The 18605-nt window shown below is 51.4% G+C and overlaps 1 protein-coding gene across 2 annotated transcripts in view; it reads right to left on the bottom strand.

Annotated features, from left to right (window-relative positions):
• Window positions 1-18605, bottom strand: part of Adcy10 (adenylate cyclase 10) — a 55321-nt gene that overhangs the window by 17199 nt on the left and 19517 nt on the right. Inside the window, exons 15-23 of one of the 2 annotated variants that reach the window (XM_077802542.1) lie at window positions 17753-17839; window positions 17027-17301; window positions 15448-15584; window positions 11292-11420; window positions 9753-10031; window positions 9342-9620; window positions 4315-4329; window positions 2735-2804; window positions 1646-1877 (exon numbers count right to left, since the gene is read on the bottom strand). In XM_077802542.1, the coding sequence (XP_077658668.1) occupies window positions 1646-1877; window positions 2735-2804; window positions 4315-4329; window positions 9342-9620; window positions 9753-10031; window positions 11292-11420; window positions 15448-15584; window positions 17027-17301; window positions 17753-17839 (1503 nt within the window). Of the gene's footprint in view, window positions 1-1645; window positions 1878-2734; window positions 2805-4314; window positions 4330-9329; window positions 9621-9752; window positions 10032-11291; window positions 11421-15447; window positions 15585-17026; window positions 17302-17752; window positions 17840-18605 lie in introns of both variants that reach the window. The other variant, XM_077802541.1, reaches the window with a different exon arrangement.

The raw sequence follows: 18605 nt of genomic DNA, 5'->3' as shown, positions 1-18605 counted from the left end.
AGCTCCAGGCAGCAGCTGCTGGGCAGAGCTCCCTGTCGCATGCTCCTGGGTGCAGGATCTCGGCCAAGAGGACCCACTAGCCATCCCGCCTTTCCTCCTGCTGCTGCAAGTTTTGACCGCCCCACTGCCTCTGCCGAGGCCATCTCTGGGAGGCAGCAGAGGAAGGTGAGCCCCAAGCAGCCCTCCTTACTTATCGCCAGCCTCCAGGGCGTGAGCAAACACCCAGACAAGATCAGACCTGCAGAGGAGCGTGGGGGAGGCGGCACAGCCAGCCCCCTGCAGCCAAGGGAGGCCAGGAGGCTCGAGAGGAGACAGCTGCCGTCCAGCCAGCCAGCCAGGTTCTCCTTGGCAGGGCGCACTGGGACCTGGCACCCGGCCCCTGCTGTCAGCCACTGTCTTCCTCCTCAGTCACCACTCCGTGTGGAGGGACAGGGGAACCACAGGCTTCAGCGAGTTGGTCTCTGAGGCTACCTAAACCTCTGCCTCCTGGAACCCACTGGCCACCTCCTCACTGCCGCCCAGCTACATGCCTGAAACACATACGAGACTTCCGTGTTTAAACACGCGAAGGGCTGACAGACATTCTTAATGGTTTAGTTTTTAAAGCTGTACATGAATCCAAGGTATGAATGTTGACTGGACTGCTGCGATGGACAGCAACTTTCAAACAGACTAGACCAGCACTGTGGCCAAGCACCGGGGACACAGCCGCTCAGGTGTGTGGAGCTTCTGCAGCTGCTGGAGGCAGAGGAAGCAAGGCCCAGAGAGACCTTCCTCAAATTCCTTCAGGGAAGGTTAGTCGGCCAGCAGCTCCAGGAGGCCCTCAGGTCAGACAGGTGGAGAAACACCAGGTTCCTCAGCCCCGCCTGCCTGCCCGCCCTGCCCCATCCTCCTGAGACCTACAGGTGTCTTGGCATATCAGAGCACCTGGAATGTCTGCAGTAAAGAAACCTCCTAGCCAAGCCCTGCTCAACCCAAGTTGCTTAGCAGTGGATCATTTCAATGTCGTTCTGTGGGTCACATTGCCCTGGAGCCTTATTTATACTTATCCTGGAGACACATTCCTTTGTGCTTTGGGGCCTAAAGCTATATGTGATGATTTAGCACAAATTGCATCAAGAAAAAGTGGAGGAGGCCTTTTTAAAAAAATACTTTTTTAACATGTTGTTTAGTTGTCAAAGGATGTTTATTTTATTTATTTATGTGGCCTGAGACTCAGACTCAGGGCCTCACACATGCTAGGCAAGCGCTCTACCACTGAGCCACAACCCCGGCCGGAGGAGGCCTTTTTGGAGATGAGATTAAAACCAGATTTGCACCCGTCAGAAGATCTCTAGGTATTTCATGCTCGAAGGCCTTCTGGTACCAGAGGGTGAACGTCACCGGGGACATTACTGAGGAAGGCTGTGCTGGTCCACAGCTCTGATACCCAGAGTCCTCGCTGTGTGGAGCTGGGAATAGGGCCACTTACCTCCCACACAGGGAGACAGGCCAAGCCAGACTCTAAGGGAGCAGTGTACTGATGGATGTTCGATCCTGGTTGCAATTTGTTCCAGCTCTCTTTTCTCAATCAACACTGCCTCTGAGCAAGGTGGTCTTCAGAGGAAAGGGCGCTGGCAGGAATCAGGCAGATGGTGCAGCTTACCATGTAGTTATCGCCCAGGATGAGATAAGCGGCAGCAATTTCCAAGAAGTAATATAAGGCTTTGTTGTTTTCTCCCAGAGCCACAAAATGCTGGGCCAGAGGCAGGATGACGATCTCCAGGACCTCCTCACACTGGCAGGACTCCAGGGGGATGATGTCTTCCTCGACGGTCCTCAGTCTGGTTATAATGAGGTCAAAGAACCCCAAGATCCTATCTTTTATTTCTTCAGGACTGTTTAAATGCAAAAATAAATAGGAGATACAGGTAATACACAGAGCAGGCTTTTTCTTTTTTTGGTACCGGGGATTGCACCCAGGCCTTGCTGATGCTGGGTAAGTACTCCACCACTGAGCCACACCCCACCCCCACCCCCTTTTTAAAAAATATTTTTTAGTTGTAGATGTGACACAATATCTTTATTTTATTTATTTTAATGTGGTGCTGAGGATCGAGCCCAGTGCCTCACTCATGCGAGGAGAGCACTCTACCACTGAGCTACAGCCCCAGCGCCCCAGCCCTTTTGATTTCGATTTGGAGTCAAGGTCTGGCTGAGTTGCTGAGGCTGGCCTCAAATTTGATATCTTCCTGCCTCAGCCTCTCAGTTCTCTGTAATTACAGCCATGCACCCACCACATCTAGCTTAGCATACTCTTTTTTTTTTTTGCGGGGGGTGGGGGTAACCGGGGATTGAATCCAGGGGTGCTCAACCACTGAGCCACATCCCCAGCCCTATTTTGTATTTTATTAGAGACAGGTCTCACTGAGTTGCTTAATGGCTTGCTCTTGCTGAGGCTGGCTTTGATTCACAATCTTTCTGTCTCAGACTCCCGAAACGCTGGGATGTCAGGCATGCACAACCTCTCCTGGCTAGTGTACTCCTTTGATATGAAAATATCTTTAAAAACTAACAACAACAAGGCATTTAAACCTACTGTAGATACTACTGACCAAAGTCATCACACATAGCCTGGACATTTTCCCATTGTATCTCAGAGGCCAAAAGGACTGACCAGATGAAAGAGTCTAACAGCGAATTTCCTGATAATGATTTATATTCTTATCTACTAAATGGTTATATATAGCTGTACCTGAGATTTTCAGGAAGTAACTCAGATCTCTTAGGAACCTCTGATTTAGCTAAGTTGATCTCTTCTTTAGCTGGAAAATAAACAAACAAAGGAGTTGTGGGGATAATTGTAATGCTCCCTGTAGCAGAGGGGTCTGGTCTCTAGATTAGAGACACAATATCTTTATTTTATTTATTTTTATGCTCAGAGACTCCAGTTCCCTTCTGGCCACAGAGGACTGCTGCCCAGCCAGGAGCCACATCCCCCAGCCCTGCTGCACCATGAGAAGCCTTGAGAATACTTCTTACACAGAAGATGTCACTTCTGGGCTGAGAGGGGTTACGTGTATGCTCTACTCTCTCCTTCCATAGGAAAGCAACCAACTCCGAGGACCTAAGGGACAGCAACACCACAACCCAGGAGCGGTCTGAGTGCCAGACTAACTGCAGCCAGCCACTTGTTAAGCTTTACCAGGGTATCACAGGAGCAGGACGTAGACCATCCCTCCGTTTCAGGAAGCCTCTGAGATGTGCTATGGGTCACGGTTGACAACGGTACCCTAACTCCTCTACCCTGCGCTAATTGAAATAGCAATTTAACCATCCTGAACAAAGTGACTCAGTTTCAAGTGGGAAAATACAGATAAAATTTAAATGAAATGCCCCAAAATGCTGACTCCAGGATGGAGAATCTTGAAGTGAAAGCCTTTTGCTGAACCAGATGTCAGCAGTGATGATCTTATAATAGAAAACAAAGGAGGACTGTCTAATCCAGCCGACTCCATTCAGGGAGAGGAAAAACCCTAGAGCCAGGGAGGAACTGTCTCCTGTCCGGATTTGCTGGTGGCAGAGGCAGGGCTACGACAGGGTCGGCTAGCTCCAAGCCATGGCCTCCCTCCACAGACATCCCAATTTCTAGAAATGCCTTGTGAGCATCTCAGGAGTTGTCTTTTATTCCCTTCCACCACGGAGCAAGCGGCCGGCCCTGCTCGTGCCATCAGGCCTCCTGCAGACTCCTCTCCTTCTGACTTCTCCCACTTGTCCTCAGAGGTGGAGGCTGAATGCGTTGGGCTTTCTCTGCCCTGGTTCTGGAAAGCTTCTCTTGGAGGCCAGTAGAAGGAAGGAAAGGGACCAGGGAGGGAGAGGGGAAGGAAAGGGGAGATACTGGGAGTGATACTGACCAGATTACATCGTTATCTTGTCATCTGCATGAGTATGTGCCAAAGAATCCCACTATCATGTGTAATTATAGAGCACCAATAAAAAATACAGAAGAAGTAAAACTGCTCTGGTCAAGGTTCCCAGTGGCTCCTGCATTGCCCAATGGAAGGGCTGTGCATTTGCCCACATTTGATCACAGCTTTCAGCGGCGTTCAGAACAAGCTACTGCTCTCTCTTTTCACCAGTTCTGACAACTGATTGCCTGGGTCCCCACCCTCCTTCACAGCCTGCTGAGGCTCCGCTGGGCACGGGGCTTCCTTTCCCATCCTGATTTCCCCCTCGGCTATTTCATCTGCCCATGACTTTAAATCCCATCTATGTGCCAGTGACTTTCAATTTCATATGCCTAAGCCCTGACATCTACTCTAGCTACATGCCTACACATCCAAAATCCTCCTTGGCCAGAGCCACTTGGATGCCTAACAGGCATTGCAAAGTCACCATGCTCACACAGAGCTCTTGAATCTCTCCTCCGCACACCTAGACCCACACACATCTTTCCTAATTTAGCATTGCTGGTTGCCATGGTTCATTGCCTCAAGGCAGAGGCTAGATTCCCTGCTCTCCCCACCCTTCCTCATTCAGCCCAGCAGCAGGTCCGGTGGACCCCACCCAGGAACACACCTGAATCCTTCCTGTTTGCCCTCCTTCCCTTGGCACTGCCCTCCTGCATTGCCAAGACTTTCTCTGGACAGGAGCGGAGCCCGTCCCGTTCAGGCTGTTTCTATCGAGAAGATGGAGTGGGTCTTTAACAACCTGACCTGGATCTCTGGCAGAAGCTGCTGGTCCCCAGCTCCATCTCTTTCCCTCCGTCCCTTCTTACTAACAAAACTCAATTTTATTCAGAATAGTTACATTTCCCAGCCTCCCATGCAGCTGAATACAGTCATGAGTTCAAACTCTGTGATGGGATGTAGAGGAAATATTGGGTAGGACTTCTAGAGAATTCCTCACAGGGGAGGGATCCCTTTCTTCTTCCCCTTCTCCTCCTCCTCCTTCCTTCTTTCTCCTGGCACTAAATGGGAACATGATGGCTGCAGTTCCAGCAGCTATTTTGGTTCCTGATGTGCTAGTGTCTTGTGAGAAGAATATTTTACATAAGAGCAAAATGAACTTAATCATAAGTTTAAGTCCCTCTAGCCGAACTCCTGTGATACACAGCCAGCAGTAATTCTGAGTAATCCTCTCCAACTTGTCCTAACTCACTTGGTCCCACAAGGCCCCTGGATGGCTTTATTAATTCATCTTTTTATTGTCCTCTGGTCTCCACTGAAATTCAAACTTGTGAATGGACACGTGACCATCCCATCATTTTTACCATTACGGTCCCAATATGGACACCACTACCTGGCATGAATCGGGACTCAATAAATATTTGATACATAAATAAATGTTTGTTGAAAAAAACTGATGAGTAGAAATGAAAAGCTATTCCTCCTCCTTCAGTGTCCTATATTATTATATGTATTGTTTTTAAATGTTTCAAATTGTAATGGTAGGGGTTGAGGATGAGCTCAGTGGTAGCGCTCTTGTCTAGCATGTGCAAGGCCCTCAGTTCAATGCTTTGCAAGGGGTGTGTGTGTGTGTGTGTGTGTATATATATACACACACACATGCACACATAATGGTGTGAGAATTAGATGCAGAGAAAAGAATATTGGCTAGAGAAAACAGGGTATTCGAGATATCCTCTCTGCCTTTATTACCCACTGAGTGGATCATATTACTTATAGTTTTCTATTTTCTTCATTTATAAAGGTTATTATATTGAGCTTCCTACTCCAAGGACTATTTATAAAAATCAAAAGAAAAAAGATACTAAATGCTCACAGAAGAGAAGAAGAAAGCCAAGACACCACCTGCTCACCCCATAGTTTCTAAGGCCTGGAATAAGACTTCAGGTTGAAGGGTCAGACTGTCTCCTCCTTGTACCTCCTGCTCCTCCAGGCCAAGACACCTTTTCTAGTGCTCAGAGTGAATGAAGGACCCTGAGCAGGCTAAGCACTCTGCCTCTGGGTTCTCCCCAGCCCGAGCCCCAGGACATCTACCCCATTAAATGAGAATAAAATGTTTTTTAAAGGTGGAGAACGGGAGGGGCCACATTCCTGACAGGGACCTTGTGCTGGCTGTCCCCTCTGCCTGGCACACTCTATCCTAGCCATCCACACGACAAAACCCCTGCTCTGTCTCTACATGAGTCTCCTGAGGGCTACCTTAATGACCTTCTCCTCCTAATCCCCTTGCCCAAAGTTCTACTGCCATCTGTGGGATTTGTTATCATTGTTATTTTTTAATATTTATTTTTTTTTAGTTTTAGATGGACACAGTATGTTTATTTTACATTTATGTGGTGCTGAGGATCGAACCCAGTACCTCATGCATGCTAGGCAAGCGCTCTACCTCTGAGTCACTGCCCCAGCCCGAGATTTGTTATTATCATGGTTACTTCTTCTTCACATCCACTTTTCCCAAAAGAATGCTGCTTTGCTCTCTAATGTACCTGACACGCAGTAGGGACGCAGTGGTATCTGTTGAGGAAATGAAATGTCCAACAAGGCCCTTGCGTTCCTGGAAGCTGAAGGGGGAGGCAGACTCTGCTGAGCCAGGGGAGGGATGAAGGAGGAGCTGTGGACCCTTGAAATGGACCGAGTCACAGAAAACACCATTTTTAAGGATGTGAGGCTCAAAGGAGACTTGGAGAAGGAGCCACTCCTCACTCTGACTCCCATCAGCCTCCTACGTCTCTCCCAGGTAAGGCCTTGGCCAGCAGGTCCAGTGGACCGACTCCACCTGCGGGAAGGTCAGGGACTATGGTACTCCCCAGGCCAAAGCAGGATGTCCTTGAGGAAGACACTGCCTCAGAGATTTTCCTAGAAACTCTAGGACAAATACACATTCGCTAAGAAATCTCTACAGTCGACATGGAAGCACTCACTGATTCATCTAGGGTGTGAGTGAGGAGATACTAGGAGGGGCAGCGGGGCTGTGGCACACACCTGTGTCCCAGCTGATGGGGAGGCGTGAGGAGCACTAGGGCCCAGGAGCTCACGGCCAGCCTGGGCCTCACAGCCAGACCCCACCCACCCACACACACACACAGGAAAGGGAAAGAGATGGTGGGGAGTTGTATAAGAGTTAAGTCTTCATCTACCATGGTGGCGAGGAGGTGGGGGCGCACAGATAAATTTCACAATTTGACTTTTTGAAAAGCAGTTCGAGGCAGCAATATGTAGAAAATACAAGACCCTGAGAAGAACCCCTGAAAGTTCAGAGGACGGTCCTGGACTCCCGAGTCTGCCATCAGACTTGCAGGGAATCCCACACAGGCTCTGTGTGAAGTCTGTGTAGGTGACAGTCTTTGTACAGACAGCAGGTCCTGACCATAGTGGTAAGGCCCTGGCCTCACTCCAGCGAAAGATCACCAGAGCACTTCCCAGAGTGGCCTCATGTGACACAGGCTAGCTGGCCAAGGTCTATTGCAGGATCCAAAAATAACTGGAATCCTCTTCTCCGAGCCAACCTGTTGGAGGCCAGCTGTTCAGAACTTGTCTGCTAGCTGCCAGCTGATCTTATTCCCCCAAATAGAACGCACTCTACGAAGGACCTTGGGAGGGGTCACGGGTTCACGCCCTCCCCCCATCTCCCCAGGGGCTGCCCGAGGTCCTCCTTCCTTCAGGCAATGCTTCCTCCTCCTCCTCCTCCACTGCCTGCCCCCTGCCCCAGACCTCTGTGGGGGTCTTCTCACGCGTCCAAGCCTCCCCAGGCTGCCTTCTTCTCCAAGCCAGGTCACGTCTGATCTTTGGGAAACCCTACACATCTTTTCCACACTCTGGGCGGGCAGCTTGATCCCAGCGCAGCCCAGGTCCCTCGCTTTAGCCTTCCTGGGTGGGCAGGCGGCCCAAATTCTGTGCTGGGCGGTGGGTGGAGAGACAGGCAGCTGGAGGTGCAGAGGACCCCACCTCTCCCCAGAGACGCTCTTCCTTATCCTCGACAGACTGCTATTTCCTCGACAGTTTCTGCACATCCACCTCTGACCCCAACTTGGATCTCAGCATTCATTGTGTCTTTGTGTCTTGGTTCAAATGTCAGCGTCAACATCACGTCACATAATACCACCTTTATAACAATAATTAAAAAGGCATCGATGGCCTTGGAAAAATACAGCATCTGAGGAGAATTTTAACAAATGCTACCGAGGGACTCTGGACTCAGCCACACTCGAGTTCCCTTGACGTCCTCCTGCTGAAGTCTGCTCTGTGCCCTGGCCCCAGGGGCTCAGAACATTAATGATTCTCAGCATCATATATAAATAAATGAATAAAATAAAAGTCCACCAACAAAGAAAAATATATACAAAAGAATTCTTTTTAAAAAAGTGATGGACCTGACGCTGCAGAGCCTCTTGCAATCTCTGGTACAGCATGACCCTAAAAGCCCAACCCCTCACCGTGGGAAGCTGGGATAGGGGGAGCAATCAGATGAAGAGGAGACTAAATAACATCCCTCACTTTTTTCTGTGTTAAATTACTGAAGCTTCCAGAGCCTCAATTTCATTGTCCATAAAGGGAAAATAACCCCCCACTTTGAAGTTTGATCCAGTGAGAATACATGCAAACATAGAAAGTGAATGGGAATGAATATTTATTTTGAACCTGCTGCAGTTCTTCCCGGGGTTTGATATCCTCATAATAAAGCACCCTCTCCGTATAGCCCTGCTTTCCCACTGGACCCAGCCATACGCACCGACCAAGGCCCTCCCGCCAGGGCCCGTGAGCTGGGCCTTTCCCGGCTGGCTTTGCTGCTGCTGCCGTGACCCTGCTGGGCGTCGTGCCTGTGGGAACTGAGTCCTTAGTCCTTTAGTTCCTCGCGCCCCTGAGCCCTCTGCTGTTTCCCCAGCTCTGTTGCAGGTGTGTGGCTTCTCTACCTTTGCTTTGCTGTGGTCTGGAAACCCTGCCTTAAGACCAAGCACACCTCTCTGGAGCCCTGCCTGCTCCTCCCTGCCTGATTCTCTCCCGCTCCTATTCCTTTCCACTGGGAATCGTTTCACACTAGATCAACAAAGCCACAACTGCGCTCTAGCTGCATCAAGTTAGACCATGCCAGCCCCCTTGGATCCCAGCCATTGCTGTGAACTAACACAGGCATTTTAGTTTAGGCTCTGGTCAGGCCAGAACCCGGATCCCCAAACCTGGGCCCTGACCATCTCACAGTGAGGCGGGTGCTGCTAGACAGAGCTGTGTGGACAGTCCCCACCTTCTCCTTCCCCACAGGCTGCTGAGGTCTCAGCCTCCCTGTGCCCAAGCCAAGTCCCTGGGGTCCAGATCCACTGCTTCTAGATCTTAAGTCTCCAGAGTTCCCAGGAATAGCGGGGTTCATTAGGAATGAAGGAGGTTTACCTTGGATTTCGCGAGGCTTAGTCATCTTCTTAATGGTGTCCATGTCCAAGGTGTTGAGGCGGATGTCCACCATGAAGTGGTGATACGGGATGAAGTCCCCACTTCTGCAGTGGTCGCACCTGTGGGCATTCTCCTCTAAAAAGCGGGCACACTTCAAATGCAAGGCCTTCTTCTGGTCCTTGAGCCAGAGCTCGTAGGCTGTCTTCTGCATTATAGGCCGGGAGAACCGAATGATGTGGCACTCAATCACCTCGCCCTCCAGTTCTCGGAGCTCCTCCTCCTCGCTGTGAGCTGGAGGGAACAGGAAGGGCTTGCCAGCCAGGCAGTGGGCAAGAGATAAGCCCGCTACACAGCACAGATCAGCCCGTGAGTCTAGGCGCCTTTGGCCAAGGGGAAATATGGGTCACTTCAGGTGTGACTCACCCATCTCCTCGCTGGGTCTCAGAGACGAGGAGCGATGGTGAACCTCAAATGAGGTGGCATTTTGCTTCAGGGCCAGTCGAAGATCCTTGCCATTCCGGAAGCAGTAAAAAACGTTCAGCTCCACGAGGGTGGCCAGGGCCTTGATCATCATCTTCATGTTCCAGCAAGGGAGAACCTCAAACAGCAGCTCCGTGGTGAAGGTCAGGCCAATGATGGCAGCGCACCTCACCAACATCTGGTGGAAGAGGCTCATGCTGTCCAGCTGGACCAGAGAGATTTCTGCAGGGGAAAGCCACACACAGAAGAACACTAGTTACCCATCTACTACCCACATCCTGGACAGGCCCTGTCCTGCTCTACAGCTCCTCTTGCAGACACCCAGCTAAGCTAAGTCTGGTTCGCAGCTCGCTCCTGTGCAGGAAGACACACTGCAGGGCTGGGCTGGGGCTCAGCAGCTGAGGGCTCGCCTCGCACATGTGGGGCCCTGGGTTCCATCCTCAGCACCACGTGAAAATGAATAAATGAAATAAAGGCATTTGTCCACCTGCAACTAGGACAAATTTAAAAGAGAAAATGCAGCTGCAGCTCTGAAGACACACAGGCGCAGAGTGAGGCTGCCTCCAGGGCTCTGACTTTGGGTCAAAGTGGGACAGGGATGTGTACAGACAGCAGGGGTCACGCAGGCCACGGCTGGCGCCCGCCATCCCTGCTCCTTGTGGACTTCTCCAGCTCGTCCCCTCTCTTCCCCACTGGCTCTTCTCGTTCCTGGAACCTCCCAGCAACAGGCCTTCTCTCTGTCTGTCCCCGAGATCCATTCGCATGCATTTATTCCCTCCTCTGTATCAGGAGCAAGTGTCAGAGTTCAGAGTGCCGTGATCCCTGCTTCTCATGGAATCTCGTGGCTTACGAGGCTCCCTGGACGCTCCCTGGACGCTCCACCGGGATGTCCTTGGGTTAGAGATGAAAGGTCAACTCCTCAACTATTCCCAGAACACACTAGAAGCCGAGCCAGTCCTCCTTCCCACAGCAGGAGACGCAGTAGTGAAGGACACACAAATTGCACCAACTGAAGACAGAGTTCCAAGGTCTGAAGTCACTCTGGATGGCATGCATTGGGGCTGAGTGCAAACTAGAACATTTCTTGAAAGCCATTTTTCTTCCAAGCATAATTAATAATACCCCTGTGACATCCAGTGCCTTGTCATTCCTTTCTCACAAAAGTAGATGGCAGAAGTGTCTCAATGCTAGACTTTTCCCTCTTATATTTGGTTTCTGTTTAACTGAAAATGTGCTGTACCTCATTCTCTTGTGCAGTTGAACAAACCTGTGCAAACCACACTCGCAACACATCACGGGAGGGAGGCTCCTAATCGGAAGTAGAAGAACCAGCCTGCCAGGGCGACACAGGACAGACAGGCCAGGGCAACGCAGGACAGACAGGCCAAGAGCCCTGGCCCCTCCCTCCTGGGGCAGGGGGGATCCCAGGGGAAGCGGAGGTGGAACCGGGAGAGAGCCGGCACCAGATGGAATGCCCCTTACCTTTCAGTGACGCGGGGAGCGACAGGTTTTTCAGTCTGACACCACTGACCAGGTTACAGACTTCTTCATTTCCCTCCTCATTTCTAAGAGAAAACCCTTTTAATTCCTCCGTTGGCTTGACGAAATTCTCTGTGGGGAGATGAGAAGGGAAGGAAGCCAAGAGTTAATATCCTGTCTGTAAAGTCTGGCTTTCCCATAAGCTCTGAGGTGGATCTTGTGTGAGAAAGAGCAGGAAGAGAGGAGCACCGCCTCACCAGATATTCTGGGATACCTGGTTTTAAAAAAACTGATTTATGAAAATTGAAATTTAATCAAAATGGTTTTGTTCTCCCCCGACAACTCCCACCCCAGAACAATAAATGGCACCGATATTGGTGTCTTCCCTAGTATGCACAGTTTGGTAAGAATGGAGTTCTTGGGGACTTAGGATCCCTCCCAGCACACACAGTGACCTACATTAGTATGCACACTTGCAGTCCCACGCTCAGACACAGGCACACCCTGAGGGAGACCCAGCTCTGACTGGGGCATGACTGCAGCCAGAGATTTAAAACAGTGAGGTCTGGAAAGTGACCTTGCCGAGTAACTGGGTCTCGGGGTACCCCAACGTGCACCGCCTGCTCCTCCCCGTGGTTCTCCCACACTTGGCAGATTGGAGACACTGTGGTGGGGAGGGAAGACACCAGTGCAAGGCCCAGGCCGCATCTCCTGCAGAGGTGAGTCCCACGCCCACAGCAAGACAACCAGGTCGTGAAAGAGGGCCCCGTGAGTGGCAGAAACAGCAAGTGGCAGACCATCTGACTCTTCAGTGTGCATGTGGACTTCAAATGCATCGTCTCCTGCAAGGGCTAAACATGAATGCTGCATGTGCGCAGCCCTTGAGGTGCTTAAGAGCTACGGGACACATAGGCAAGTGGTCACACCAGGAAGAGTGACTAAGAACTGAAGAGCAAAGACTAAGCCAGGTACTGAGGAGCACACTTGTATTCCCAGCAACCTGAGAGGCTGAGGCAGGAGGATCACAGACTTGAGGCCAGCCTCAGCAATTTAGCTAGACTCTCAGCAACTGAATGAGAGCCTGTTTCAAAACAGAAGAATAAAAAAAGGCTGAGGATGTGGCTCAGTGGTAAAGTATCCCTGGATTCAATCCCCAGTGCCCTCCCCTCCCCCGAAAAAAGGCAAAAAAAAAAAAAAAAAAAAAAAGGCAAGCAGAAGAGTGATGGTGGATAGGAGTAGGTAAGTGGGGGTAGAGTCACTGGAAAGCAAATGCTGAGCCCAGTGCCATTAACTCAGCTGGGAAACGGGGTGGCGAAAGGACAGTGCGTTAAGTTTACAAGTGTTACCCCGGGGGGGTCCCTGGGAGAGCCAACGCACACCTGGCAATATACAGCACCTGGGATTAAGAGTGAGATTAGGGCTGGAGATCACACGCGCGCACACACACGCACGCACGCACGCACGCACGCACGCGCACGGGCACATCAAATCCAGCAAAATGTGAATAAATGGAAACGTGTTGGGGGGGAGAAAGCAGGAGTGAGGGTGAAGCCCGGGACCCCACAGGAGGGTTTGCCCAGGAGAGGGGAGGGGCCCAGGAGGAGGGTGTGATGGGGAAGCCCAGGGAGGGGAGCACCTGAGAAGAGGCGAAGGGGACAGCAGGCGTGCTGCCCTGGGCTGCTCATACTCTCCCCGGGGACCCACTGCTAAAGCAGCAGCGCTCTGCCTCGCTCCATCCACGGTTACCCAGGGAGCCTCCAGGCACAAGGCACCCTTCCAGGATTGGGGACTCTGGAGTTTACAAGGCTCCTGCCTCACGTGGGAACAGACAGACCATAGCTAACAAGTTAACAGGACGCCTCATGGTGTGACTCGGTCCTGTAAACGGGAGGAGAGAGCGAGCGCTGGGCGCCTTGTACTCAGGGCCACCTGCTCCGCACTGGGTTCCTGCACAGAGAGGTGCTTCGGGAAGGTGTGAACACATGCTGCACAGCCCGCGCCCTCTGCTCCCAGACACCTCACTCCGTATTTCCTGAGAACAGCGACACCTTTACAGAACTCAGTACACTTATAGCCTTTGGAAAAGGTGACATGGACCTGCAATCCTCTGTCCACCTGCCAGTTTGTCAACTAACCCCACAGTGTCTTTTAACATCTCTTTTTCTTCCAAAAAGAGATCCAGTCTCGGATCATGTATTCATTTCAGATTTTTAACTGAAGTGAAATTCACGGAACCTACAACTAACCATCTTCAAAGGGTACACTTCAGGGCACTTGGCGCAATCACGATGTGCTGGCGCCCGCCATCCCTGCTCCTTGTGGACTTCTCCAGCTCGTCCCCTCTCTTCCCCACTGGCTCTTCTCGTTCCTGGAACCTCCCAGCAACAGGCCTTCTCTCTGTCTGTCCCCGAGATCCACTCGCATGCATTTATTCCCTCCTCCGTATCAGGAGCAAGCGTCAGAGTTCAGAGTGCCGTGATCCCTGCTTCTCATGGAATCTCGTGGCTTACGAGGCTCCCTGGACGCTCCACCGGGATGTCCTTGGGTTAGAGATGAAAGGTCAACTCCTCAAGTGTTCCCAAAACACAAGCTCCCTGGTCTCACAGAAGACGCTGAGAAGTTTTAAAGGGGGGAAACATTTGACTCATTTAATCTTTTAAACTTTTATTAGTGCATGTTAATCATACAGGATGCCGGGATTCACTGCGGTGTGTTCGTGCGTGCCCATCTCATACTTTGATCATTCTCGTCCTCTCTCCCCGTCCTCTCCTCTTCTCTATAATGTCTCCCTCTTACTCTCTCGCCGCTCCCCTTCCCCCACTCCACACAGAGGGAGCACAGGACACGGGTTCTTCTATCTGGTAAGTTGCACTGACTTACTCAGAGATTGCTTCTCTCCAGTCCTATCCATTTTCCTGCAAATGACGATTGTCCTCTGTGATACTCCAGTGTATGTATCTGCCACATTCTCTCCATCAGTGACAGACACCTAGTCTGATTTCACGACTTGGCTACTGTGATTTGTGCCATGATAAACATGGGTGCAGGTGTCTTTGGAGTATGCTGACCTCAATCCCTTTGGGGAACGACCCGGGATCATATGGTAGTCCTAATTTTAGATTTTTGAGAAATATTTATCCTGATTTCCGTAGTGGCTGTACCAGTTTACACTCCCACCAGCAGTGTGTAAGAGCTCCTGTGTTCCCCTACATCTTCAACAGCATTTATTGTTATGTGCCACTAAATTCAGCCCCAGAGGAAGACTCTGACCCTGCAGACTGAGTGGTGACCGAGTGGTTCAGGCCGTCAAATCACCATCGCTCATGGAGAGTCACAAAGATGAAAGATCCCCTTCCAGGGAGACAGAGAGGCGAGCTCTCTCCCTCTTCTCCTGCCACATACAACTCAAACACAAGAAGACACCCAGGAAGAGGGGGAGCAGACCAGCTGGGGACCTGGGGACCCAGGGAACTTCGTGGCGGAGAGCTCCTGGGTTTCTTCTGCCTCACACCTGCCAGACTGGGAGCTGCAGAATCCGGCAGCTCAGAAACTCCTCTCATAAAAGCCTCAAAGCGAGAGGAGCTTCAGGCCCCTCTCCAAACTGTATACTCAGCCCGCTCTCTGGCCCCTCCTCCTCTGGGCAAGGAGGTTGTTTTCCAGAGTTTCCCGCTGGCCTGGGTCATGCCATCCCTCGCTGCAGGCCCTGTGCGCAGCCTCCCTGAGCTAGCACTTCACCCGGGCACCGCCGAGCTCTTCAGGTCTGACCCTGGTGGCTGTCCCGGCTGTCCCAGGTGTGCGCTAGCTAGTTCAGGGGTCTGGCCTCTCTGTCCTCTTACAGTTTGGGTGTCAGATCCAAGGTTTCCTCCCCCCTCAAGCCCTCTGACCCTGCAGGAAGCAGCCTGTGGAAGGCCCATTCTCAACACTTTCTCCACGTAAGGACAGTGACAGAGGACGACTGAGTGCCCGGCGTTGTGGTGCACGCCTGTCACGCCAGCAACTCAGGAGCCCGAGGCAGAGATGGTGAGCTGAGGCAGCCTGGGCAACTTAGTGAGACCCTGCCTCAAAACAAAAAGCAAAGGGGCTGGAGATGTCGCTCAGTGGCCGAGCACCCCGGGCTCAACCCAGTACTGAAACAAGAGAAAGAGTCCGCGAGACTTACTGAACAGGTTGTTCCAGGTCACCTTGGTCTTCTCCTCAGGCTCCATCTGCTGGAAAACGAGCACCTGGTGGCGGTCCAGGTTCTTCAGCAGCTCCTCGCAGTAGTAGGGGATCCCGCAGCTGCCCTCCACCAGGTACCTGCTGTCAAGACAAGGCGGCGGCTCACACTGCAGAGCGCCTGCCGTCCCTCGAGACGACCCCCTTCCCATTCTCCATGTGCTCCAGTTTGCTCTCGAGTTTCAGGGGTTGCTTTCGGCTCGTTCTCTTTCTTTCTCTTTTTAAATTACATAAAACATTTTTATCTCCCCAAAGTTAAAACTAAATAAAAGGTACATCCTCAGTCTTGCTTCTCTTCCTTAGACACAGGTAACAATTGGATGCATTTTTGGTTTATCCTTCCAATACTTTTTCTAAAATACATAAACAAAAGTGTGCATGGGTGTACACACACACACACACACACACTCACACACACACACACATACACACACACACCTATTCCACTTTTCTGAATAAAGGCATAGCACCAACCATGCATCCTGCTCCTCCCTGCTGATCACAGGTCTCCCTCACTTCTGTTTACTGCCCTACAGTCCTCCGGGATTCATGCATCCTAGTGTATTGGACTTAGCTCCCCTTGGAGATGGACATTGGATAGCTTCCACTCTCGTATTAATACAAATAGAGTTTGATAGAAACTTTGTACATATGTTACTTCATATTTGTGTCAACACATCTTTGAGATAGTCTCCTAGAACTGGGATTGCTGGATCAAAAGGAAAATGCAGATATGTAGACAGAGAGCGGGGAGGGGGAGAGAGACTCCAATGCCTGACCGGAGTTATTCTATTTTGAGCGCTGGGGACTGAACCTTAGGGTGCTCTATCACCTGAGCTGCATCCCCAGCCCTTTTCTTTTTGTTTCAGGATAGGGTTGGAGTTATTTTAAATGACCCCTTGTCCAAGCCATCTTCCTTCCAGGAGCAAGGCAACATCGTTAGAAAGAACAAAAGCAGAGAATAAATAGGAGGGTTGTCAGCAGCCAGCCCAGGAGAGACGCTGTTGTCTGGGTGGGACAGCACCTGCCTGCAATTCCAGCTACTGGACAGAGAGAAGCAGCTTAGCGAGACCGTCTCTAAATGAAATAGAAAGAGCCGGGATGCAGCTCAGTGTTGGAGTGCTTGGCGGGCGTACTCGAGACCCTGGGATCCATCCTGAGAGAGAGAACTAGTGCATGTTGTTAGGGGGCTCATCTCAAGGCCCCAGTGGAGGCACCCTGAGCAGCTCAGAGAGTCAGCCTGGACAGCTGCCACAGACAGACCACACACCTGCCGGCCGCAGCCTGCCTTTCCCACCACCTTCTGTGACTGTGCTCCTAGTGACTGTTATCATGGGTAGTCCACAGCAGGTAGACCCAAGTCCAGCTTGGTGCAGGGGAAACACCCGCTGAGCGGGGTGTGGAGCCCCACCAGGCACAGAATGCGGCCCCTCTAGAGGCAGGGCCAGAAAAACACTGGACAGGCATCTGCAGACACATCCTGGAGCGTCTGGTGACCTGCGGCAGCGGAAAGCGTGACTTACGTCTCCAGCTCTTTGGGGATGCTGCACACGTTGAGGTCCAGGCAGACCTTGTTGCGGATGTCGTTGGGCTGCATGGGCCCCAGGGTGATGTAGGTGGTGTTCCTGTTCTTCATGATGGCACTGGCTGCCGCACAGGGAAGGCCCACGAAGGGTGACAGGGACATGATGATAAAGATGGGGACCGTCCGGATGAGCTTCTCCATGAAGGTCCAGGAGGCCACGTCCACAAACTGAGCCTCATCGATGATGAAAATGATTCTTTCCTCCTTCACTGTCTGGACAAGGTGACAAAAGAGAAAGAAAAATGCTGCAGGACGTCAGGGCTTTGTGCTCTGCGGCAGGCGGCGTCTCCGTGGAGTCTGATGGTCCGTTACGGTGAAGGGAAAGAACCAAGCCGAATCTTTGTCTTTTCAATAACTCTGCATTAATCTGAATTTCAACAGCTTACAATTCATATCAGTTACGACCAGTGGACTCTTATTTGGGCAAACCCGGGTATGATGATGATGGGACGGAAGGAAGTCAGGCAGCAGGAGAGGCGAGCCCCAGGAGTGGGCTTGAGGGACTCCTGAGTCTATTTAAATTCTGAATTGATGCTGAGCTCAAGGCTGGAAGACTGGAAGAGAGGGAAGCACTTTGGGTCCAGCTTTAGCGTACTTCCAAATGTTTCCTGGAGCCAGAGCCCCTTGGGCAGGTGGCCAGTGGCTGACACACAGGTGCTCTTACCTGTTCCAAGATCTTCATGAACAGTGCTTCCAACTGCTTCTGCTTTTTCAAAGTGCTCATCTTGGAAATCTCCCGAGAAATAGGGAACTGTATGAAAAATTATGAGAACACTGAGTGCAGGAAACAGTGAAGGAACTTCCAGCTGTGTGACCCTGGGCGAACCACTGAGCTGCCTGTGCCTCGAGGGAGATCCTCCTTGGATCGTCTTGTCTTTTCAGCCCTGATTGCCTGTCCTTGAGCCAAGGGAAGAACAGAACACACCCAGTGTTTGCATGGGCAGTCAGTTGTGGGAGAAAGTGACCCTGTGCTCAGGCTGGAGAGGAAAGAAAAACACCCAACAGGTGGCCAACAGGTGGCCATGAGCCAGGCGCACTGGCACACACCTGTGATCCCAGCTACTCAGGAGGCTGAGGCAGGACGATCAGGAGTTCAAGGCCAACCTGGGCAACTTGGTGAGACCCTGTCTCAAAATAAAATGTAGAGATTTTAAAAGAGGCCAGTGAGGTAGCTTTGTGGCAGAGCACCCCTGGGTTCAAGTTCCAGTACCACACACAAACCAACCAACAAAACCGGGGGCCGTTTGGGACTTCTTGAGTGTGGTATTTCCAGATACCCCCAGAAAGTCTTCTGAAGGTGGATGTAGGGGCTGGGCTGTAGCTCGCGGTAGAGCTGTGCATACATAGTGTGTGCAAAGCCCTGGCTTCAGACCTCAAGACCTTGGTACTGTTAAGACAAGAGCATGGTGGACTTTCAGGAAGGATTGGGAGCTACTTCTTCACCACCTGGTGCTCTAGCGAGACAAGGGTAATAAAGCCAAGGAGATGTCAATCATGAAGCCTCAAGGAGTGGCTGT

This window comes from Urocitellus parryii, chromosome 9, assembly GCF_045843805.1.
Source record: "Urocitellus parryii isolate mUroPar1 chromosome 9, mUroPar1.hap1, whole genome shotgun sequence".
NCBI lineage: Eukaryota > Metazoa > Chordata > Mammalia > Rodentia > Sciuridae > Urocitellus > Urocitellus parryii.
This window is presented reverse-complemented; position numbering and strand designations above follow the sequence as displayed.